The 22,160-nt window shown below is 46.1% G+C and overlaps 1 protein-coding gene across 5 annotated transcripts in view; it reads right to left on the bottom strand.

Moving 5' to 3' along the window:
* Positions 1–22,160, bottom strand: part of AFG2B (AAA ATPase AFG2B) — a 271,306-nt gene that overhangs the window by 145,061 nt on the left and 104,085 nt on the right. For all 5 annotated transcript variants that reach the window (XM_085644230.1, XM_085644234.1, XM_085644231.1 and 2 more), the window contains one exon: positions 19,590–19,745. In XM_085644230.1, the coding sequence (XP_085500356.1) occupies positions 19,590–19,745 (156 nt within the window). The remainder of the gene's footprint in view (positions 1–19,589; positions 19,746–22,160) is intronic.

The following is a 22,160-nucleotide window of genomic DNA, read 5'->3' as shown; positions in this document are numbered from 1 at the left end:
AACCCATGTGTGTTGTATCTAAATAAGATGGACTGGAACGGATACAGGTAGCCGGGGAGGCGGGTGGGCGTGTACAACTCTGCAGCTCTACATGCCAAGAACAGATGCATACTGGTAAGTAGCATATTCCGTTCGAGGCATATGAGCTGCAGATTGTACACTTAGCATAGATTATATAGCAGTACCCAACCTTAGCGGCGACCACCGGTATCCGTTGCAGCTGTTTGAAAGAGTGTTTTTAGTACAGCCTGGCCCACCCTAGCTTGCTGCTGGGAATGCACATCTACACAGTAGTGTTTTGTGAATGTGTGCGGTGTAGACCATGTGGCTGCCTTGCATATGTCATCTAAGGGTATATTCCCTAGAAAAGCCATAGAAGCCCCTAACTTTCTTGTAGAGTGGGCTTTAGGGGGAACAGATAATGTTCTCTTTGCCTTCTGATAGCAAATTTGTATGCATTTTACAATCCACCTAGCTATCCCTGATTTTGAGATGGGGTTGCCTTTATGTGGTGGAGAAAAGGAAACGAACAACTGTTTGGTCTTCCTGAAGGGTTGCGTTCTTTGTATGTAATATAGCAACGCTCTTTTCACATCTAGTGTGTGTAAGGCCCTTTCCGCAACAGATTGGGGTTGCGAAAAGAAGACAGGTAATTCCACTGATTGATTGAGGTGGAAGGGGGTAATGACTTTGGGCAGGAACTTCGGATTAGTTCGAAGTATGACCTTGCTGTGATGCATTTGTATGTAAGGTTCCTGTATGGTGAACGCTTGTATTTCACCAACCCTTCTAAGGGAAGTGATAGCTACAAGGAAAGCTGTTTTCCAGGTGAGAAATTGTAGCTCACATTTGTGCATTGGTTCGAAGGGCGGACCCATTAGTCGTGTAAGGACCAAATTTAGATTCCAAACAGGGGAGGGTGGTGCCCTGGGAGGAATTACTCGTTTAAGGCCTTCCATGAAGGCTTTAATAGCGGGCACTCTGAAGAGTGACAAATGCTGTCTGTTTTGTAGATAGGCAGCGATCGCTGCTAGGTGTAGGCGTATGGATGAATACGCCAGGTTACACTTGTGAAGATGGAGCAGATAGCATATGATGTGTTGTATGGATGCATCTAGAGGGTTGATTGTATTGTTACGGCAGTACATTACAAATCTTTTCCACTTTGCGGCATAGCATGCTCTAGTGGTAGGACGTCTGGCTTCCATGATGATGTTCATGCAATCAGGGGGAAGGTTAAGGTACCCGAATTCTAAGATTTCAGGAGCCAGATCGCCAGGTTGAGCTGAGCTGGGTCCGGGTGCCTGATTTCTCCATGGTTCTGGGTTAGGAGGCATGGGGAAAGGTGCAGTTTTTGATGTGGTACCACTGATAGTTGTAGTAGCGTGGTGTACCACGGCTGTCTGGCCCACGTCGGAGCTACCAGAATGAGTGTGAGGGAGTGCTGTTGTAGTTTCCTGACCACTAATGGAATTAGTGGGAGAGGTGGAAAGGCGTATGCAAATCTGCCTGACCAGTTCATCCATATCGCATTGCCCTTGGACAATGGGTGTGGGTATCTGGCGGCGAAGCTTGGGCATTTTTTGTTTTCGTGGGTGGCGAAGAGGTCTATTTGAGGATGCCCCCACTGTTGGAAGAATGGGTGAAGAACTTGTGGATGCAGTTCCCATTCGTGTAGTTGTTGAGTCTGTCTGCTGAGCAGATCTGCTATGGTGTTTTGTACGCCTGGAACATGTTGTGCCAGGAGAAAAATGTTTTGGGGAATTGCCCATCTCCATATGCTCTGGGCTAAGCGGGAGAGCTGGGGAGAGTGTGTCCCCCCCTGTTTCTGTATATAATACATCGCAGTCATGTTGTCTGTGCGAATGAGGACTGCTTTGCCCGAAATCTGCTTTTGGAAAGATTTTAGGGCTAGAAAGATCGCCAAAAGCTCCAGATGGTTGATGTGGAGCGTTTTTTGCTGTGGCGTCCATAGACCTTGCATTGTGAGGTGTAAGAGGTGCGCTCCCCAGCCGGAGAGCGATGCGTCCGCTGTTAGAGTCACTTGGGGAACCGGGTCCAGGAACGGCCGTCCCTTGGAAAGGTTTGTGGTGTTCCACCACTGCAGAGAGTGATGTGTGCGGCCGTCCACCAACACCAGATCCGTCAGCTGACCCTGGGCCTGGTTCCACTGTTGTGCTAGGCACTCCTGAAGTGGACGCATGTGGAGTCTTGCATGGGGCACTATGAAGATGCAAGACGCCATCATCCCTATGAGCTTCATAAACACTCTTGCTGGTAGAGAGTGTTGAGGAAGGAATATTTTGCGTAAGGCTAGAATGCTTGTGATTCTGGCTGAGTTTGGATAGGCAATACCTTTTGAGGTGTCTATGGTGGCCCCGAGATATTGCTTTGTGTGAGATGGTATGAGGTGGGACTTTTGGTAGTTCACCGTGAAGCCTAGCTGATGAAGCAGTTGGATGGTGCTGTTTGTATGTTGCACGCATTGGTGGTAGGACGCGGCTTTTATGAGCCAGTCGTCTAAGTAAGGGAAGACGTGAACATGTTGACGTCTGAGGTGTGCTGCTACTACTGCTAGGCATTTGGTAAACACTCGTGGTGCAGTGGTGACCCCGAAGGGGAGAACCTTGAATTGATAATGTTGCCCGTCCACCACGAACCTGAGGTATTTTCTGTGAGAGGGGTGTATTGGAATGTGAAAGTACGCGTCTTTCAGATCCAGTGTTGTGAGAAAGTCTCCCTGGCAGAGGAGTGGGAGGACTTGTTGTAAGGTGACCATGTGAAAGTGGTCTGAATGTATGTAGGCATTTAGAGGCCGGAGATCCAGAATGGGTCTGAGGGTCTCGTCTTTCTTTGGGATTAAGAAATATAGGGAGTAGACCCCTAGATTTCGTTGATTGTCGGGTACCTGCTCTATGGCGTGTTTCTGGAGGAGCGAGAGTACCTCTTGTTTGAGCAGTGTGGAATGCTCTTGGGACATTGGACGGTGCCTTGGTGGGATATTGGGTGGGGTAGATGTTAGCTCGAGGCAGTACCCTGACCGAATGATTTGGGTCACCCATTTGTCCGATGTTATGGACTCCCATACGTGGATAAAATCTTGTAGTCTGCCCCCGACCGGAGTGGAATGGTCTGGGGGGAGCGAAGGGGAGTCATTGTGCGGGTGGGGTGGCAGAACGGGTATTGTTGGTTTTGCCCCTGCCCTTATTGTTGTTGCCTCTGTAGCCACCTCTTTGGTTGCCCTTTGAAAAGGTATTTTGAGGAGGGGATTTGTAGGAGGTAGAGGCATTATCGGTGGAGGAGCCTCTACCTGTGCCACGAAAGGACGAGCGTCGAAAGGAACGCTTAGAGGCTTGGGTCTGGAGCGCTCCCATAGACTTCGCTGTGTCTGTATCTTTCTTCATTTTTTCGAGCGCTTCGTCTACCTTTGGGCCAAAGAGTGTTTGCTGGTCAAAGGTGTGATTAAGTATTGATGTCTGGACCTCAGGCTTGAACCCTGATATCCTGAGCCAGGCATGGCGGCGAAGCAGGACACTGGTGTTTATGGCTCTAGAAGCAGTGTCTGCTGCATCGAGGGCACACTTAATGGAGGTGTTTGTGATTAGTTTGCCCTCCTGTATCAGGTCATGAGCTTGGCGTTTGTATTTCTCTGGAAGGTGCTGCATAAGAGCCTCTAATTCATCATAGTGTGCTCTATCATATCGCGCAAGCAGTGCTTGTGTATTTGCAATGCGCCACATGTTTGCAGCCTGGTAGGCGGTGCGTTTACCAGACGCGTCCAGAAGTTTAGATTCCTTGTCTGGTGGTGGGGCATCTCCTGAGGATTGGGAGTTAGCCCGCTTTCTAGCTGTGGAGACAACTAGGGAATCTAGAGGAGCAGGGCCCTTGATGTATGCAGGGTCTGTGGGTGCCGCCTTGTACTTCTTCTCTATTCTAGGGTTTAGTACTCTGGCTCTGACAGGGTCTTTGAATACCTCTGTAGCGTGCTTGGTGACACCCTTAAGCATGGGTAAAATAGCAGTGGAACGATCTTGTAAATCAAATGTATCCAGTAGGAAGTCTTCTTCCACTGGTTCCGTGTGCATGTCCACCCCATGGTAGTGTGCTGCTCTCTGCACTAAATGGTGAAACCCTAAAGAGTCCTCTGGAGGAGACGGCCTTGATGGGTATAGGTCGTCTTGAGGTACGTTGGGTACATCAGGGTTATTATAATCCTCCCATGGATCTGGGGTCCCTGGTGGAGTGGGATCCATTGGGGCGTCCCCTGGGTCATTGTCCGGGTCCCCGTCATCCGGATCTGGGGATGGGGCCGGATCGTAGTGAGGTAAAGGTGGAGGGGGTGGTGGTGGGAGGGGGGGTGGCAGTGGGGAGGGTACTCTAAGGGGAGAAGTAGCTGAGTCCCTCTTTTTGGGTGGAGGAGGAGGAGCCGGAGCCTCAAGGCGACGCTTCTTAGTAATCACAGTCAAAAGGCCAGTCTTTGGATCTCTGGACAAAGTCTTTTGTAAAGGGTCTGGTGTAAACAGAGCCAATGGCGCCGAGTCGTCTGTCGGCACCGGCGATTTCGGAACCGGAGGTTTCGATGTTCTGTGTACGCCTTGCTTTTTGGAGGTCTCCGTGTGTTTCGGCGTCGAATGCTGTTTCGGCGCCGGAGCGTCGGTGCCGACCGATTTCTGTTTGTGTTTGGTCGGCGCCGAGTGTCCAGGCTTCGGCACCGGTGGTTTCGGAGTCGAGCTGGATTTTGCAGGCTTCGGTGCCGAGTGGTGTTTATCGGCACCGGGCGTCGGCTGGCTCGATCCCGAGCTGCCGTGAGACTTTGAGTGCTTCGACACCGGGCCCGAAGGTGGGGTGATCGAGGCTTTGGTTTTGGTTTTGCCCAGGCCGGCAGGCGAGGGAGTAACCGGAGTCTCTTTGGTTTTTGGTGCGGGGCTGGGAGGGGGCATTGTACTCACGGCCCGCTGTCCTGGTGTTACGTCCTCCAGGTCGGAGTCGTCGGCCTCGGAAGCGCTGACGATGTCTTCTCCCAGTTCGGTGTGTGTCTGCCCCGAAGCTTCGGCGTCGTCTCCGAAGATATCCGGTGGAACTGTCGAGGATGAGTGCGCCATGGTGCGTCGAGCCCTTCGATCTCGGATCGTTTTCTTCGATCGAAAAGACTTGCAGGCGGGGCAGTCTCGAGCCTCGTGTTCCGGAGAGAGGCAAAGGTTACACACCTGATGGAGGTCGGTGTGGGGAAATTTAGACCCACATTCTGGGCACTTTTTAAACGGAGTCCTTTCCATCGGCCGGGACCGGAGTCGCGGAGGGCCCGAAGGCCGGTGTCGATGTACGGGATGGAAAAAGTGCCGCTTCGAGAGATGAAGATGATGAAGGAACTCGAAGAATCGAGGATTTTCCGTCGAGGCTGGAACCGTAGAAGTTCGAAGCCGGAGCACGAAGTATCACATCCGAGCCCGATGGCGGAAAAAAACAATCTGAGGATGGAGCCGAAGCCCATGCGCAGTACGGACCGAAGGAGGAGTCACCAAACTCGTGACTTCCAAGCACGGTCCAAGAAGAAAAACAAACTGCAAACATCCGGGCCCAACACCAGATGGCGACCTATGCTAAGTGTACAATCTGCAGCTCATATGCCTCGAACACATTGTTTCTTTTCATATTCAGAGAATAAACATTGTTTGGTGTATACATGAAAGGATTAAAGGGATACTGTTACTCACCCAGTAAGCATCTGTTCTTGACAGATAGAGCTGTAGATTCACATCCTTTGCATACTCCTGCCTTCTAGTGTTGGGTCCAGATGTTTGCAAGTTGTTTTTCTTCGAAGTAGTCTTTCCAGTCACAAGACAAGGTGACTCCGACTTTCAGTGATAGTGCACATGGGCATCAACTCCATTGTTTTACCGCAAGAGGGTGAGAATGGAGTACGTACGTGTAGAATAGAGATGTCCATGCGTATGTATGTAAATAGGAAGAACTGAATTTACCGCTCTACATGCCAAGAACAGATGCTTACTGGGTAAGTAACATTATCCGATCGAGGCAAGTGTGCTGTAAATACACATGCTTTGCACAGACTGTAAAGCAGTATGCTCCCCAAGTGGTGGCTAACCTGTAGGTGCTGCAATTGTTTGAAATAGTGTCTTAGGCACTGCATGGCCTACATAAGCCTGCTGTCATGCTAACACATCTACACAATAGTGTTTGGTAAATGTGTGTGGTGTAGACTACGTAGCTGACAGATGTCAGCTAGATGAATGCTGCCTAAGAAGGCCATAGTAGTCCCTATTTTGCATGTAGAATGCGCTCTGGGGGTATGGCTAAAGTTCTCTTTACTTTTGCATAGCATGTTTGAATGCATTTAACAATCAATCTTGAAATCCCTGATTTAGAGACGGGATTGCCTTTGTGATGTGGAGCAAATGCAACAAACAATTGTTTTGCAAAAATCTTTGGTTCTATCTATGTAATACAGCAAGGCTCTTTTAACGTCCAACGTGTGGCGAGCTTGTCTGCTACCGAATCAGGTTGGGGAAAGAACACAGGTAACTCAACTGATTGGTTAATATGAAAAGCAGAAACCATTTTGGGAAGGAATTTTGGATTGGTGTGAAGAACAACTATTTTTGTGGCGTTGAAAGAATGGTTCCTCTAGGGTTAATACGTTACAACAAACAAATGATGGACGGAATGCTGACAATGCAGACATTCTCCCCCAGTCAAGAGATCTGGGTTAAATCCATCGTTCTTTTGCCCACTACGCCACCCCAGTTCAGACATGGCCATATGCAAATCAGTCTTGACCCTGTGCCTTATGGGAACAGTCCAGCCCGAACTGCCAAGCCATGTCTTCCCAGGACCGGAATCAAGCATCCTAGGACCGGTTTCTGGCTATCAGCCGTCATCAGCCAGGATAGCTTGACTCCAGTGGCGTAGTGAGCACGGGTCCCACGTCTGGGAATACCCATCCCACTTAGGGCGAAAAGCGTTACAACAAACAAATGATGGACGGAATGCTGACAATGCAGACATTCTCCCCCAGTCAAGAGATCTGGGTTAAATCCATCGTTCTTTTGCCCACTACGCCACCCCAGTTCAGACATGGCCATATGCAAATCAGTCTTGACCCTGTGCCTTATGGGAACAGTCCAGCCCGAACTGCCAAGCCATGTCTTCCCAGGACCGGAATCAAGCATCCTAGGACCGGTTTCTGGCTATCAGCCGTCATCAGCCAGGATAGCTTGACTCCAGTGGCGTAGTGAGCACGGGTCCCACGTCTGGGAATACCCATCCCACTTAGGGCGAAAAGCGTTACAACAAACAAATGATGGACGGAATGCTGACAATGCAGACATTCTCCCCCAGTCAAGAGATCTGGGTTAAATCCATCGTTCTTTTGCCCACTACGCCACCCCAGTTCAGACATGGCCATATGCAAATCAGTCTTGACCCTGTGCCTTATGGGAACAGTCCAGCCCGAACTGCCAAGCCATGTCTTCCCAGGACCGGAATCAAGCATCCTAGGACCGGTTTCTGGCTATCAGCCGTCATCAGCCAGGATAGCTTGACTCCAGTGGCGTAGTGAGCACGGGTCCCACGTCTGGGAATACCCATCCCACTTAGGGCGAAAAGCGTTACAACAAACAAATGATGGACGGAATGCTGACAATGCAGACATTCTCCCCCAGCCACTGGAATCAAGCTATCCTGGCTGATGACGGCTGATAGCCAGAAACCGGTCCTAGGATGCTTGATTCCGGTCCAAGGAAGACATGGCTTGGCAGTTCGGGCTGGACTGTTCCCATGAGGCACAGGGTCAAGACTGATTTGCATATGGTCATGTCTGAACTGGGGTGGCGTGGTGAGCAAAATAACGATGGATTAAACCCAGATCTGTGACTGGGGGTGAATTTTTTGCCATTGTGCAACATTCCGTCCATCATCTTGTGTGTTTTGCTGTTCACCCTATGTGGGAAGGGTATGCCCAGACGTGGGTCCCGTGCTCACTACGCCACTGGAATCAAGCTATCCTGGCTGATGACGGCTGATAGCCAGAAACCGGTCCTAGGATGCTTGATTCCGGTCCAAGGAAGACATGGCTTGGCAGTTCGGGCTGGACTGTTCCCATGAGGCACAGGGTCAAGACTGATTTGCATATGGTCATGTCTGAACTGGGGTGGCGTGGTGAGCAAAATAACGATGGATTAAACCCAGATCTGTGACTGGGGGTGAATTTTTTGCCATTGTGCAACATTCCGTCCATCATCTTGTGTGTTTTGCTGTTCACCCTATGTGGGAAGGGTATGCCCAGACGTGGGTCCCGTGCTCACTACGCCACTGGAATCAAGCTATCCTGGCTGATGACGGCTGATAGCCAGAAACCGGTCCTAGGATGCTTGATTCCGGTCCAAGGAAGACATGGCTTGGCAGTTCGGGCTGGACTGTTCCCATGAGGCACAGGGTCAAGACTGATTTGCATATGGTCATGTCTGAACTGGGGTGGCGTGGTGAGCAAAATAACGATGGATTAAACCCAGATCTGTGACTGGGGGTGAATTTTTTGCCATTGTGCAACATTCCGTCCATCATCTTGTGTGTTTTGCTGTTCACCCTATGTGGGAAGGGTATGCCCAGACGTGGGTCCCGTGCTCACTACGCCACTGGAATCAAGCTATCCTGGCTGATGACGGCTGATAGCCAGAAACCGGTCCTAGGATGCTTGATTCCGGTCCAAGGAAGACATGGCTTGGCAGTTCGGGCTGGACTGTTCCCATGAGGCACAGGGTCAAGACTGATCTGCATATGGTCATGTCTGAACTGGGGTGGCGTGGTGAGCAAAATAACGATGGATTAAACCCAGATCTGTGACTGGGGGTGAATTTTTTGCCATTGTGCAACATTCCGTCCATCATCTTGTGTGTTTTGCTGTTCACCCTATGTGGGAAGGGTATGCCCAGACGTGGGTCCCGTGCTCACTACGCCACTGGAATCAAGCTATCCTGGCTGATGACGGCTGATAGCCAGAAACCGGTCCTAGGATGCTTGATTCCGGTCCAAGGAAGACATGGCTTGGCAGTTCGGGCTGGACTGTTCCCATGAGGCACAGGGTCAAGACTGATTTGCATATGGTCATGTCTGAACTGGGGTGGCGTGGTGAGCAAAATAACGATGGATTAAACCCAGATCTGTGACTGGGGGTGAATTTTTTGCCATTGTGCAACATTCCGTCCATCATCTTGTGTGTTTTGCTGTTCACCCTATGTGGGAAGGGTATGCCCAGACGTGGGTCCCGTGCTCACTACGCCACTGGAATCAAGCTATCCTGGCTGATGACGGCTGATAGCCAGAAACCGGTCCTAGGATGCTTGATTCCGGTCCAAGGAAGACATGGCTTGGCAGTTCGGGCTGGACTGTTCCCATGAGGCACAGGGTCAAGACTGATTTGCATATGGTCATGTCTGAACTGGGGTGGCGTGGTGAGCAAAATAACGATGGATTAAACCCAGATCTGTGACTGGGGGTGAATTTTTTGCCATTGTGCAACATTCCGTCCATCATCTTGTGTGTTTTGCTGTTCACCCTATGTGGGAAGGGTATGCCCAGACGTGGGTCCCGTGCTCACTACGCCACTGGAATCAAGCTATCCTGGCTGATGACGGCTGATAGCCAGAAACCGGTCCTAGGATGCTTGATTCCGGTCCAAGGAAGACATGGCTTGGCAGTTCGGGCTGGACTGTTCCCATGAGGCACAGGGTCAAGACTGATTTGCATATGGTCATGTCTGAACTGGGGTGGCGTGGTGAGCAAAATAACGATGGATTAAACCCAGATCTGTGACTGGGGGTGAATTTTTTGCCATTGTGCAACATTCCGTCCATCATCTTGTGTGTTTTGCTCCTCTAGGGTTAATGCCTGTAACTCACCAAATCTCCTCAATGAAGTGATGGCAATGAGAAAAGCAACTGTCTATGAAAGAAATTGCATAGGGCAATTATGTAAGGGTTCAAAAGGTGGACCCATATGTCTTGTAAGGACAATGTTAAGATTCCACACTGGTGCGGGTGGAACTCTTAGTGGTATTACTCTTTTCAAGCCTTCCATGAAAGATATGATTACAGGGATTTTGAATAGAGATAAATATTGTCTGTTTTGCAAATATGCAGCTACCGCTGCAAGGTGTAAACGAACAGATGTGTAAGCCGACCCCGTTTCCTCTAAGTGCAACAGGTAACAGATAATGTTTTGTACAGAAGCGTCTAGAGGATTGATTTTGTTGTTACTACAATAGACAACAAATCATTTCCACTTTGCTGCATAGCAAGCTCTGGTAGTAGGCTTTCTTGCTTCTTTCAAAATAGTCCTACATTGAGGCGGTAGATTTAAATAACCAAACTCTATGACTTCAGGAGCCAAATCAATAGGTTGAGCTCCTTTGGATTTGGATGTCTGATTTCTCCATGGCGCTGAGTGAGGAGACTGGAGGTGAGATATAGTTTTTGATGTGGAACCACTGACAGTTCTAACAGGGTAGTGTAGCAAGGTAGACAAGCCCATGTGGGGGCTACTAGAATCAGTGTGAGGGATGTATGCCTGAGCTTCCAAACCAGTAACAGAAGTAGTGGGAGAGGTGGAAAAGCATAGGCAAATATCCCTGACCAGTTCATTCATAGGACATTGCCTTTGGATAGAGGGTTTTGGAACCTGGATGCGAAGTATAGGCATTTTGCATTGTCTACTGTGGCGAACAGGAAATCCACATTGTTGGAAGTATGGATGGAGAACTTGGGAAAGAAGTTCTCACACATGAATTTGCTGCCTCTTTCTGCTGAGAAGGTCGGCAATCTGATTGTTAACTTCTGGAAGGTGTTCCGCCAGCAGATAGATCTTGTGATGTATTGCCCAGTTCCAAATCTATTGCAAGAGGGGTGACAGTTGAAGAGAGTGTGTCCCTCCCTGTTTTTGTACATAGCACATTGCTGTCACATTGTCTGCGTGGACTAGGACAGCTTTGCCTATGAGGTGAGTTTGAAAAGCTTTGAGTGCTAGGACCGCCGCCAGAAGTTCTAGGTAGTTGATGTGGAGACTTTTGTGATTTTCTCTCCACAGACCCTGGATTGTGTAATCTTGAAGATGGGCACCCTAACCTGTGACAGATGCATCGGCTGTTAGCACTAACTGTGGAATAGGGTCTATGAAGGGCTGCCCTTTTGATAAATGTTGTGGGCTTCACCACTGCAGAGAGCGATGGGTGCTGCTGTCTACCTTCACTAGATCAGTTAACTGACTCTGCGACTGATTCCACTGAAGTGTTGAGCATTCTTCTAGGGGACACATGTGAAGTCTTGCATGGCGTACGATCGCGATACAAGACGCCATAATTCCAGCAGTTGAATGAAATCTCTGGCTGGTAATGTCTGATAAGGGCTGAAACTATAGTATCATAGACTGAATGTTGTGAATTCTGGCTGCACTGGGAGAGGCTAGAGCCTTGAGAGTGTCTATAGTGGCTCCTAGATAAGACTGCATCTGTGAGGGACGCAGGTGAGATTTCTGTGCATTGACCGTGGAGCCCTAATGATAAAGTAGGTCTATTGTAGTCTGAGTGTGTTGCAGACAGTTTTGGTAAGTGCTGACTTTGATGAGCCAGTCGTCTAGGTATGGGAAGACGTGAATAAATTGTCTTCTGAGATAAGCTGCTGCTACTGCCAGACATTTGGTAAATACTCTGGGAGCAGTGATGACTCCGAATGGAAGTACTTTGAACTGGTAATGTTTGCCTGCTATCAGAAATCTGAGGTATTTACGATGAGCTTGATGAATTTGAATGTGAAAATATGAGTCTTTTAAGTCTAGAGTAGACATAAAATCGCCCTTTTGCAAGAGTGGAAATACCTGTTGAAGGGTCACCATGTGAAAGTGCTCTGACAGTATGTATTGGTTTATCTCTCCAAGATCCAGAATAGGTCTTAACCCCTTCGATGCTCATGACGAGCTGGACTCGTCATGGCACATAGTGGTCGTGTGCTCTTGACGAGTCCAGCTCGTCATTAAACATCGCCCTGGAAATCCCTCTGGTGCGGGCACCAGAGGGATTCCCTTTATGCTAAAAGAGCCTCGGGAGCTGGGGGAAAGCTTCCCCAGCTCCCGAGGTCCCCCCCTGGTTTCCCTGAAATGACGATCGGCGCGCACGTCGCGCTGACGTCATTTCAGTTACATTTCCTAAAAAAAATCCCTGGCTTCTGGTAGGCTTTCTGCCCCCACTGGGGGGCAGATGGGGGCATTAGCCCTCAATCTGCACCCCCGGGGTGGCAAAAAGCCCACTAGTCACCAGGGTTTTTCTTAGGGCAAATTTGAATTAGAGTGGGGCAGCCCAAAACGGGCATGCCCATGCCCCCACCACCTCCCCCGCAAAAATTACAGCCTTCCTGCCCCCCCCAGGGGGCAGATGGGCAGTACCATTTTTCTCAAAAGACTTTGGGGAACTCGGGGTGGGTGGAAATTTGTGGATCCACAGAGATTCCAGAACTTTCCACCACAGAAATGTGGGGAAATGTGTTTATTTTTTTTTACAATTGTTTAGGTTTGCAAGGGATTCTGGGTAACAGAACCTTGTGGGAGGCAGTCAAGTCACCCCATCCTACATTCCCCTGGGTGTCTAGTTTTCAGAAATGTATAGGTTTGCTAGGTTTCCCTAGGTGCTGGCAGAGCTTTGGTTGAAAAACTACAGCTAGGCACTTTGCCAAAAAAGGGGCATTTTTCACTGCGAAATTGAGGTGTGTCCACGTTGTGTTTTGCGCCGTTTCCTGTCGCGGGCAATAGGCCGACCCACACAAGTGAGGTACCATTTTTCTCGGAAGACTTTGGGGAACGCAGGGTGGGTGGAAATTTGTGGATCCACGCGGATTTCAGAACTTTCCACCACAGAAATGCGGGCGAAATGTGTTTTTTTGACTATTTTTTAGGTTTGCCAGGGATTCTGGGTAACATAACCTGGTGGGAGGCAGTCAAGTCACCCCATCCTGGATTCCCCTGGGTGTCTAGTTTTCAAAAATGTATAGGTTTGCTAGGTTTCCCTAGGTGCCGGCAGAGCTATGGTTCAAAAACTACACCTAGGCACTTTGCCAAAAAACGGTCATTTTTCACTGCGAAATTGAGATGTATCCACGTTGCCTTTTGCAGCGTTTCCTGTTGCGGGCACTAGGCCGACCCACACAAGTGAGGTACCATTTTTCTCGGAAGACTTTGGGGAACGCGGGGTGGGTGGAAATTTGTGAATCCAGAACTTTCCACCACAGAAATGTGGGCAAAATGTGTTTTTTTGACAATTTGTAAGGTTTGCAAGGGATTCTGGGTAACAGAACCTGGTGGGAGGCAGTCAAGTCACCCCATCCTGGATTTCCCTAGTTGTCAAAAATGTATAGGTTTGCTAGGTTTCCCTAGGTGGCGGCAGAGCTAGGGTTAAAAAACTACAGCTAGGCACTTTGCAAAAAAAGGGTAATTGTTGTGAAAATGTGGTGTTTTCAGGTTGGGTTTTGAGCCATTTCCTGTCGTGGGCACTATGCCTACCCACACAAGTGAGGTTTTCTGACAAAGGTCTGTCATTCCCTAAAAGCTGGGATAATGGTGATTTCAGCCCCACAAACCCTTTTTTCGTACCATTTGCAGGGAAAAACCCAGACGCTTTCATTTGCAGCCCTTTTTTCCCATTTTTCCCCAAAAAACCCAAATTAGCTGTATTTTAGCTAATTTCTGGGACCCCTCCAGGGGAATCCACAAACCCTGGGTACCTTTACAATCCCCATGATGTCGGAAGAAAAAGACGCAAATTTGGCGTGGATACCTTATGTGGTCAAAAAGTTACAGAGGCCTAAGTGCGCACTACCCCAAATAGCCAAAAAAAGGCTTAGCACGGGGGGAAGAGGGGGGTTGGCCTAGCAGCGAAGTGGTTAATGAGCCGTACTTTTTGGGGATCATAAAGTAGAGAGAGTAAACCCCTGAACCTTGGTACTGATGTGGAACTGGTTCTATGGCTCCTTTCAGTAAGAGAGTTCTTGTTCGAGGAGCAACAGCAAGTGGTCTGGCGACAATCTGTGAGAGCGAGGTGGAATATTTGGAGGATTGGCAGTAAGCTCCAGGCAGTAACCATGTTGGATAATTCCAAGCACCCATTTATCGGTTGTAATAGATTGCCAAATGGAGAGAAATGGCTGAAGTCTTCCCCCGACAGGTGTGAAATAGTCGGAGGGAAGCGTGGGGAAGTCACTGTTTGTTAGGGGAAGGGGAGTTATTGGGTGTGGTGCCCTTACCCCTGCCTTTAGAGTTGTTTCCTCTATACCCTCCTCTAAAAAAGCCTACTGAGGAAGAGGATTGGTTGTTACCCTTGTTCGAGGAAGTGTTTTGGTCTGAGGGTGTTGACTTGGACCCTCCCCGCTAAAAGGAACGCCGAAAGGAGCCTCTGTTTGAAGGAGACTAAAGCGTTCCCATTAATTTTTCTAACTCCGTGTCCTTTTTAATTTTTTCGAGCGCTTGATCTACCTCAGGGCCAAAAAGACGTTCTTTGTCAAAAGGTGTATTTAAAATAAATTGTTCGACTTCGGGCTTAAACCAGAGATCCTTAACCAAGCATGCCTTCTGAGTAGGACGCTAGTGTTAACCTCTTTAGCTGCGGTGCCAGCGGCATCTAGAGCACACCTTCTGGAAGAGTTGTAAATTAATTTTCCTTCTCGGACTAAGTCTTGGGCTTTAGCTTTATGCTCATCTGAATGATATTGTAGCAATTGCTCTATTTCCCGGTGCACTGTCGTTTCTGGGTAAAAAGGCCCTGCATGTTAGCAATACAGTGATTGGCAGCTTGAGCAGCTATGTGTTTGCCAGAAGCGTCAATGAGTTTTGATTCCTTATCTGGGGTGGAGCGTCCCCCGAGGTTTGGGAATTAGCTTGCTTGCGAGCATTGGATACTACCGAGGAGTGAAGTGGTAACTGTCCTTTAATAAATACCTGATCTGTTGGGGCAGGTTTGTATTTTTTGTCGACTCTAGGAGTTAGGATTCGTGCACATACATAAAAATATTGTCTGCATGCCTCATCATTCCTTTGAGCATAGGGAGATTTTGGCTCGACCTGTGTGTGAATCGTAGTGTCTCAAATAAAAAATCCTCTTCTAAGGATTCTTTGTGAGTACCACTCCATGGTATTGTGCGGCCCTGGCAATGAGTTCTTGATAGGATACAGTGTCATCAGGTGGAGATGACTTGGCAGGGTAAAGGTCTGAATCATTATCCAATGGAGGGTCAATTGTATAATCCGTCCATGGATCCTCTGGTAAGTGTGTGTCTCCCTCATCAATATCGTCTCCCTCATGGTGGAGGTAAGATAATTTTATTGCACAGTTAATTAAAACGTACAATTTAAAATACACAATTTTAAAAGAGATGCATATCAAAAGTAAAAATTAATTGCCAGGAATCAAAGTTATGAAGTTCATGTTAATAGTTTACATTTTTTTGTTATTGTTCGTTAGAGCTGTGGCCCATAAGTTTATGCTCAGAGGCACTGTCTGTCTGTTTCTCAGGTTCCTCGTTTTGTGTCTCCTTAATTCTCTCCGCCACTACGTCAAAGTATTTTGTAAATCTGCAGTTTAATTGGGTCTCCTGCGGATTGAAACATACTTTGACTTCGTGTCTACAGGTTCTAATACCCTTTTGTTTCCATATTGCGCGTAATAAGGATCTCCTTTTGTCCATTAAGATTGGGCAGATACATATTATGTGGATTAGATCTTCAGGTCCTGTACTGCAGGGACGGCAAGTTTTGTCTTCCTGATCCCTCATGGTGAGATAGTGGAGAGTCGTAAGGTGTGATGAGCAATAGATTTAAAAGTGGAGAGGAGGGTGGAGGAGATAGCGGTGGTGTATGAAAATGGCTGGTACCAACATTTTTCCTCTTCAAGGGGATTTTGTAATGACTGTCGTCATCAGGAAGCTTGTGTTTAGAAGGCGACTTGGAGTGAATATGTCCTGTATCAGGATTAATGTATAGTTTCTTTTGTTTGGGATCTGATTTGGATGGTACAATGTCTATTTCCGGATCCGAAGGTGCTGAAAGGACATCTTTGGGTTTCAGCACCAACAGTTTCGGGGCTGAGATGTAATGGGCTTTCGGCAAAGAAGGTTTTGGCTCTGAAGGTGGTTTCTTTTTTGGCGTGGAGGGTTTGGGTCCAAACCAACTTTGTGCTTGGAGCTAGAAGTTTTCAGCTCCGAGGTGGATTTCGGTTGACTCGGTCCCGAGCCGGAAGGCTTGACATGTTTCGGTGCCAAGCCGGGAGGCGGAGTGTCAGAAACCTCGTCTCGGTGTCGACCTTGGCCAGAAGGCAGAGGTGGTGCCAAGAAAGTACTGTAACTCATGGTGAGTATTGAGACCTAATTCCACACTTCTAAGACGCATAATCCAAGTTGCTTCCCTTCTCCTCAGTGTCAGCTCTCTATTACCACCCCTAGGGTCCCTAGGTATGATGTCAAAACCATAGAAGGAGAAGGCTCTGTGAGTGTCTTGCACAGAACACTCTGCTATATGCGTGGCTATGGGATATCTGGTTTCAGCTTGCTTAACTGCCCTCATGTGTTCTCCTATGCATTCCTTCAAAGCTCTAATGGTACTGCCAATGTATCTCCATTTACACTTGCATTCAATCGCATAAACCATGTACTTGATATGGCAATTGATGTTGGCATCAATCTTATATGTATAGCCATTAGGCCCAATGAATGGTCTAATTTCATTGGGCCTAAGTATATTATAGCTTTGAAGTGTGGAATTGAGTCTCAATACTGACCATGAGTTACAGTACTTTCTTGGGGATTGATAGTCCGCTAATTGCGAGAGGAAGCCCGTTTCTCAGCATGCATCAATCTGTTAGCAACTCTCTATGGCAGTCCGGTTTACATGTGATCTAGCACCATACTCCGTTCCTTTGCCACTGCGTGATATTGCACACGGTTCTGCATTTCCTAAACAGGACTATGTCTTAAGGTCCTGTTTTGAATAACAATACTAATCACTATATACATTACATTGCCTCACTCGTTCCCCCTTTTTCTGTTTTCTTGCCCCAACACGTTTTAAGAATCGGGCTTAACGTAGCAGCACCACACATGCTGGGTTTTGAAACTTTAAAGAAAAGACACGTAATGGCTTCTCAGTTGGCGATAGGACAACCATATTTTAACTTACTGATTACACAAGACACCGACATCTAGGTATAAGGGGCTTTTATTATAACGACACCTACGCAATTGTGTTATCATGATTCTCCCCCCAACCGAGGGTGACGAGCGAACTTATATTTTTGTTCTCGGAATCCTTACTCGATAACGGCTCAAAGTTATCAGATACCTTGGGCAGGGACTTTCACGGAGGAGACGCAGTGACAGTGATTGATTCCTGGACATAGGGATACATTTTTTGATTACCTTCGGGTCGGAAATATAACCGAAACTGAAGTATGTTCTGCTTCTAACACCGATTGCTCTACTGTTGCACCCCGTGTTTTTTTTCAGTTCATTATTACCTCCGTTTGTTTCCCTTTATATTTTTTCTCAGGACTTGAAACACAGGAGTTTAGTTACCCCTTTCTTAGCTCCTCACCAAACAATGGGCAACATTAAGAGGTGGATGTCAACAGCATCTGCTCTAGTATTGTTGACTTTATCCTAATAAAGTCACCCAATTGACCCTCTATACAGACACCAATATGCTCAGTCACAGGATGACCTGACTTGTACTTTCCGATCACCATTTGAACACTTTATGATTGACCACGAAGATGCTTTACTCAATTAAGCATGGGTTTCTACCATTCTAACACAAACGTATGAACTGCTACTTCTTTGACACCATGTCACACTGGGATGTTGTCAATTAGTGTAACTGTGTCATACCCATTGTAGCCTAAGTGAACATTTGTAGGTTTTCTTAACCCTGAAGAAGTCGTGAGATACTATCCTGAGATTTGTGACAAAATACGTGTTGGCTAAGGCTGTAAACAGTCCCATTGGAATGCAATAGAGACTAAGCACAAAAAGACAAGAAGAAAAGCATAAAACCCAAGCAAAAGATCAAGCAGCAGATTGTTTTATTACTATTTTGTTGTAATTCCGATTTCACACTGCAGCCGTGTGCAGGGGACTGTTGTGCGTTTTGCTCGTGGTTTTGACCGCTTGCTGGTGAGAAGGGTGGCTCTTCCTACCTCTCTGCACCGCACATACACCATGGTACACTTAATAGTTTTGCCTACTACCCAAGAGCACCAACAACCTATAAAATTTACTACCAATCTTGTAATAGAAATACCTGTATTTTCAGCTAAAAACCATTCGCACTATTCTTCCGTTCATAGACTATAGATTTTCTTTACTCGTCGTGAATGCCTTTATTCAATCTTATCTAGATATAATAACTCCACTTTTTTCTCTGCTCCTGCAAAATCCACCAAAAACTCTAACTAATCCAAAACGTAGCTGCTCGTCCAATTTGTAGGGTGCCTAGTCCCTTCCACTTTCCCCCTTCCATATTCTTCCTTCATTAAAAAGCAACATTGGCTTCTGGTCCGCCAAAGAATTGCCTTTGGTGTTATGGTTATTTTCCAGATTTAATTGCTGTCGATTTAGCAGGTGCGCAGTTTCCTGTTTGAGGATTCAATGAGTGGTTTCTTCTCTCTGTCCCAAGAACAATAGCTGTCACTTTTGGTGACCATGCTTTTTCAGTGGCTGTCGTCAAGAAGCAGACCTCACTACCTCGATCTATTTGTCCCGTATCGCCGCTCATCTGCCTCATGGACTTACTGAAAACATTTTGGTATGTATAGGCAAGGGTATTAGAGCCCCAAGAAACTTTGGTGTGCGTGAATTTTACAAGTAACCTATAACATAACATTCTTTTTAAGTGTTTTTAAGCAATTCTTTGTCCTTCCTATTAACACTGCATCATCCGTAAAGGTACCCTGAGGAGGGCATACTGCAAATTGACCAATCTTATCTTCCATGGGTACACATATATAACATAACTTAATTTAAGGCACTTATTTCTGCTCTTACACCTACCCGCTCTGATGCAACTGATAAGAGCAGTTGCTGCCACAATGCTCGTGGTGCATACCTGTTCCACTAAACACTAAAACTAAAGTGACCAATAATGGTGACTGGAAAGGCAAAACTAATACCATATCAGTCTTTCTGAGGAGAGACCAAAGTTAAAAGCCACATCCTGATTACATCGGAAAGATAATCACAGAACTAGCAATGAGTGTTTGACTAAGAGTTATTATTGTTATCCAATATGGTACTTTGGTTTATATCAGTTAAACTGTTGATCAGAAGCAATGTTCTGGCACAGGCACATGTTCTAAATGGAACGCAACATTCTACCAGCTCTGCTTCGGCAACTCCTCCCAAAACAAGTCATTAACATACGTGCATGTCTTCTATATTATTGCTGACCCAGTTCTACATTTTCCATTTAAACTAGCTAGGGCAGGACAAAGGGCAATAGAGCATCATGACAAAGGACAATAGAGCATTTAATATAAACAATTATATTACCTGCTGTAACTGTAGTTTGACTTGTTCGAGGCCCCCAATTTGCTCCCACAAAACGCATTTGCAGTCTGTTAGCCCAACAGAGCTCCGAAATGAGGATGGTTGGATCTTTTTAAAAGATTGATAGAAATGTGCCATGCAGATACTGTTGACAGAATCCTGCAATGTAAAACCAACATGATTTTCACATAAAACAAAATATTCTGAAGACAACAGGATGGTGATATCTGCAGATGATGTGCCTAGGAGAATTATGAAAAATAGTGAAGGGGAATTCTTGAATTAATCTGGAGAACAGGCCACTATTACACTGTGGCAGGGGCTGCCAAGTGTTTCCATTCAAAGGGGAGTGACCTCTTCGGTTGAAATGTGGTCTAAATTAATTTGCACATGTTTGGTTCTGTCTGTAATGTCACAAGACAAAAAAAATGAATGAACTGAATGCTGATTAAAGTTGTTTAGATTAATTAAAGCATTTCTTTTGAACCCGATTTTTTTTCTGTGACAACTATAAACCTGATAGTATGTGGATGGCCCTTGTGGGCAAACAAATAATTTATTGTAACATGCAAACAAGGTAGGTTTTCACAAATGTATGTTCCTATAATAGGTGTAAATGACAGATGAAGGGAATACTACTGTTGCAGAATTCAAACCGCTCCAATTACAAATAAATACATTTCGACAGGTAGATAATCTGCACACCTCATCAAATGCTAAATGTATTCCGTTTTTTTGTGTGTACTCACTTTTTTCTAAAATTGGTGCGACCCTAGGCAGACCTGACTAACCCCCGTCAGGTAATGCAATATGTCACAAAGTCAAACAGAACCTGTTTGAGTGCAAGGGTGCACTGTTCACATGCCAATGGTGCTTTGTTACTTATACCACACCTTGAATTTCATCAAACAAAATGGTATCAACAAAATAGTATTCTCAAAGTAGAATAAACAAGATGAAGTAAACATTCATATATTCTTCAGTTTTTAAATGTTTGAATGTGAACATTAAACTGATTGAAATGTAAACGAGCATTCCAAACTCGAAAGAAACCATAGGACGGAATTGTCACAGTTCAACACGCTGTGTTCTGCTTTATTTTCGAATTCCAATCTTCAATTTTCAAGACAGCATTAAACACTTCCCAATGCATTTCGGTGCAGGCACCCTAATCAGGGGAACACTGTAAAAACATTTATATACACAATCCATGTATTCCACAAGGACTTAATGTTACCAATTTCAATAAAGTTTCAAATGAAATTTTAAATAAAGTGTGAGAACACCACTAGCCAAAGCAAAGGTCAAAAAACAGTGCCCAATCTAATACAGCATGCCTTAAGGCAGAAAGTAGCCCAAAAGTGCATATGACTGTAAAAAAAGTTCTCATGCGAAACCCCAATTTTTTCTAAAAGTACGCAGAATGTGAAAAATAAACATATCAAAACCAATGGTGCCCTGAGAGAATGTGCGAACATAAAAATACAAGTGTGGAGATATGAAAACCAGCGAACCCGTGCTCCATACTCAATGTGCTTACTTGCCTTACATAGGCACACTCACCTACAACACTGCCAAAAAACGAACATATGCAACAGTCTCAATGTGCCGACCAAAAAGTATATTCACTGTAGAGATAACAAAGACCACACAAACAATAGAATTATGAACCACAATCCCGTCTGAAAACTGAAAGTTCATGAAAACATGGACGCGCCTGTGTATCACGCACCTGTGCGCAACTTCCAATAAGTTAGATCTCTTTCCTTCTGCTCTTAGTACAATGCAAAATAGTGATGTATCGAGCTGTGAAAAAAAGGATGGTGTGAGCGATTCTGTCTGAGTTGAATCACAACACGTATTCCAGTAGTTCTGATCCTCTCTTACCTCTAATCAAGTGTGTATGTTAATCACCGGGTTCCTCTCTCCTCGTGCGTGCTAAGCCCGAGGCGTTTTACAAGCTGCAATTTTAACTTCCGTATCCGCGTGACGTTGTGAAGTTCGTAAACCTCAAAAACAGACTACCCGGTCTCTACTGCAAAGCCTCCAAAAATTGGAAGATAGACTACGTGATCTCCAAGATTAAACTTGTCTCTAATGAAGACATTACAAAATATTTTAAAATCAAGTTCAATGCCCTCCCAAACTTAAATATTAAGCATCTCACTTGCACCAAGTACTCGCCGCTAAAATATGCAGACGATATCTGTGCTAATAAGGTCGAGAAGAGAACTACAATGTGCTGCCACAATAACATCAATTAAACCAAGATGTGAATCAAACCAAAGGGTGTGAATTCATGTAGTACTCGTCAAAAAATCTGTCAATAAACCTAAATATAATTTCTTGCAATACCCAACCAAGAAAAATAACGTGCCATGTGGACCTCCCAGTGTGTGTGAGACTAAGGTGTATATCTGTTGTTTCCATATGTCTTTTTGAAAAAATTCAAACCGCCTGATATCAGTCATATGTCCATTTGAACCATGCAAACATTTACTGTATTAAGGCATATATAACAGAAATCAAAACATATGTAGAAGAGATCATGAACATACATATCCAATTGTACGA

Source organism: Triturus cristatus, chromosome 3_1 (genome assembly GCF_964204655.1).
Source record: "Triturus cristatus chromosome 3_1, aTriCri1.1, whole genome shotgun sequence".
In the NCBI taxonomy this organism is placed as follows: domain Eukaryota; kingdom Metazoa; phylum Chordata; class Amphibia; order Caudata; family Salamandridae; genus Triturus; species Triturus cristatus.
Note: the sequence above shows the minus strand (reverse complement) of the source record. Positions and strands in the feature narration are given on the sequence as shown.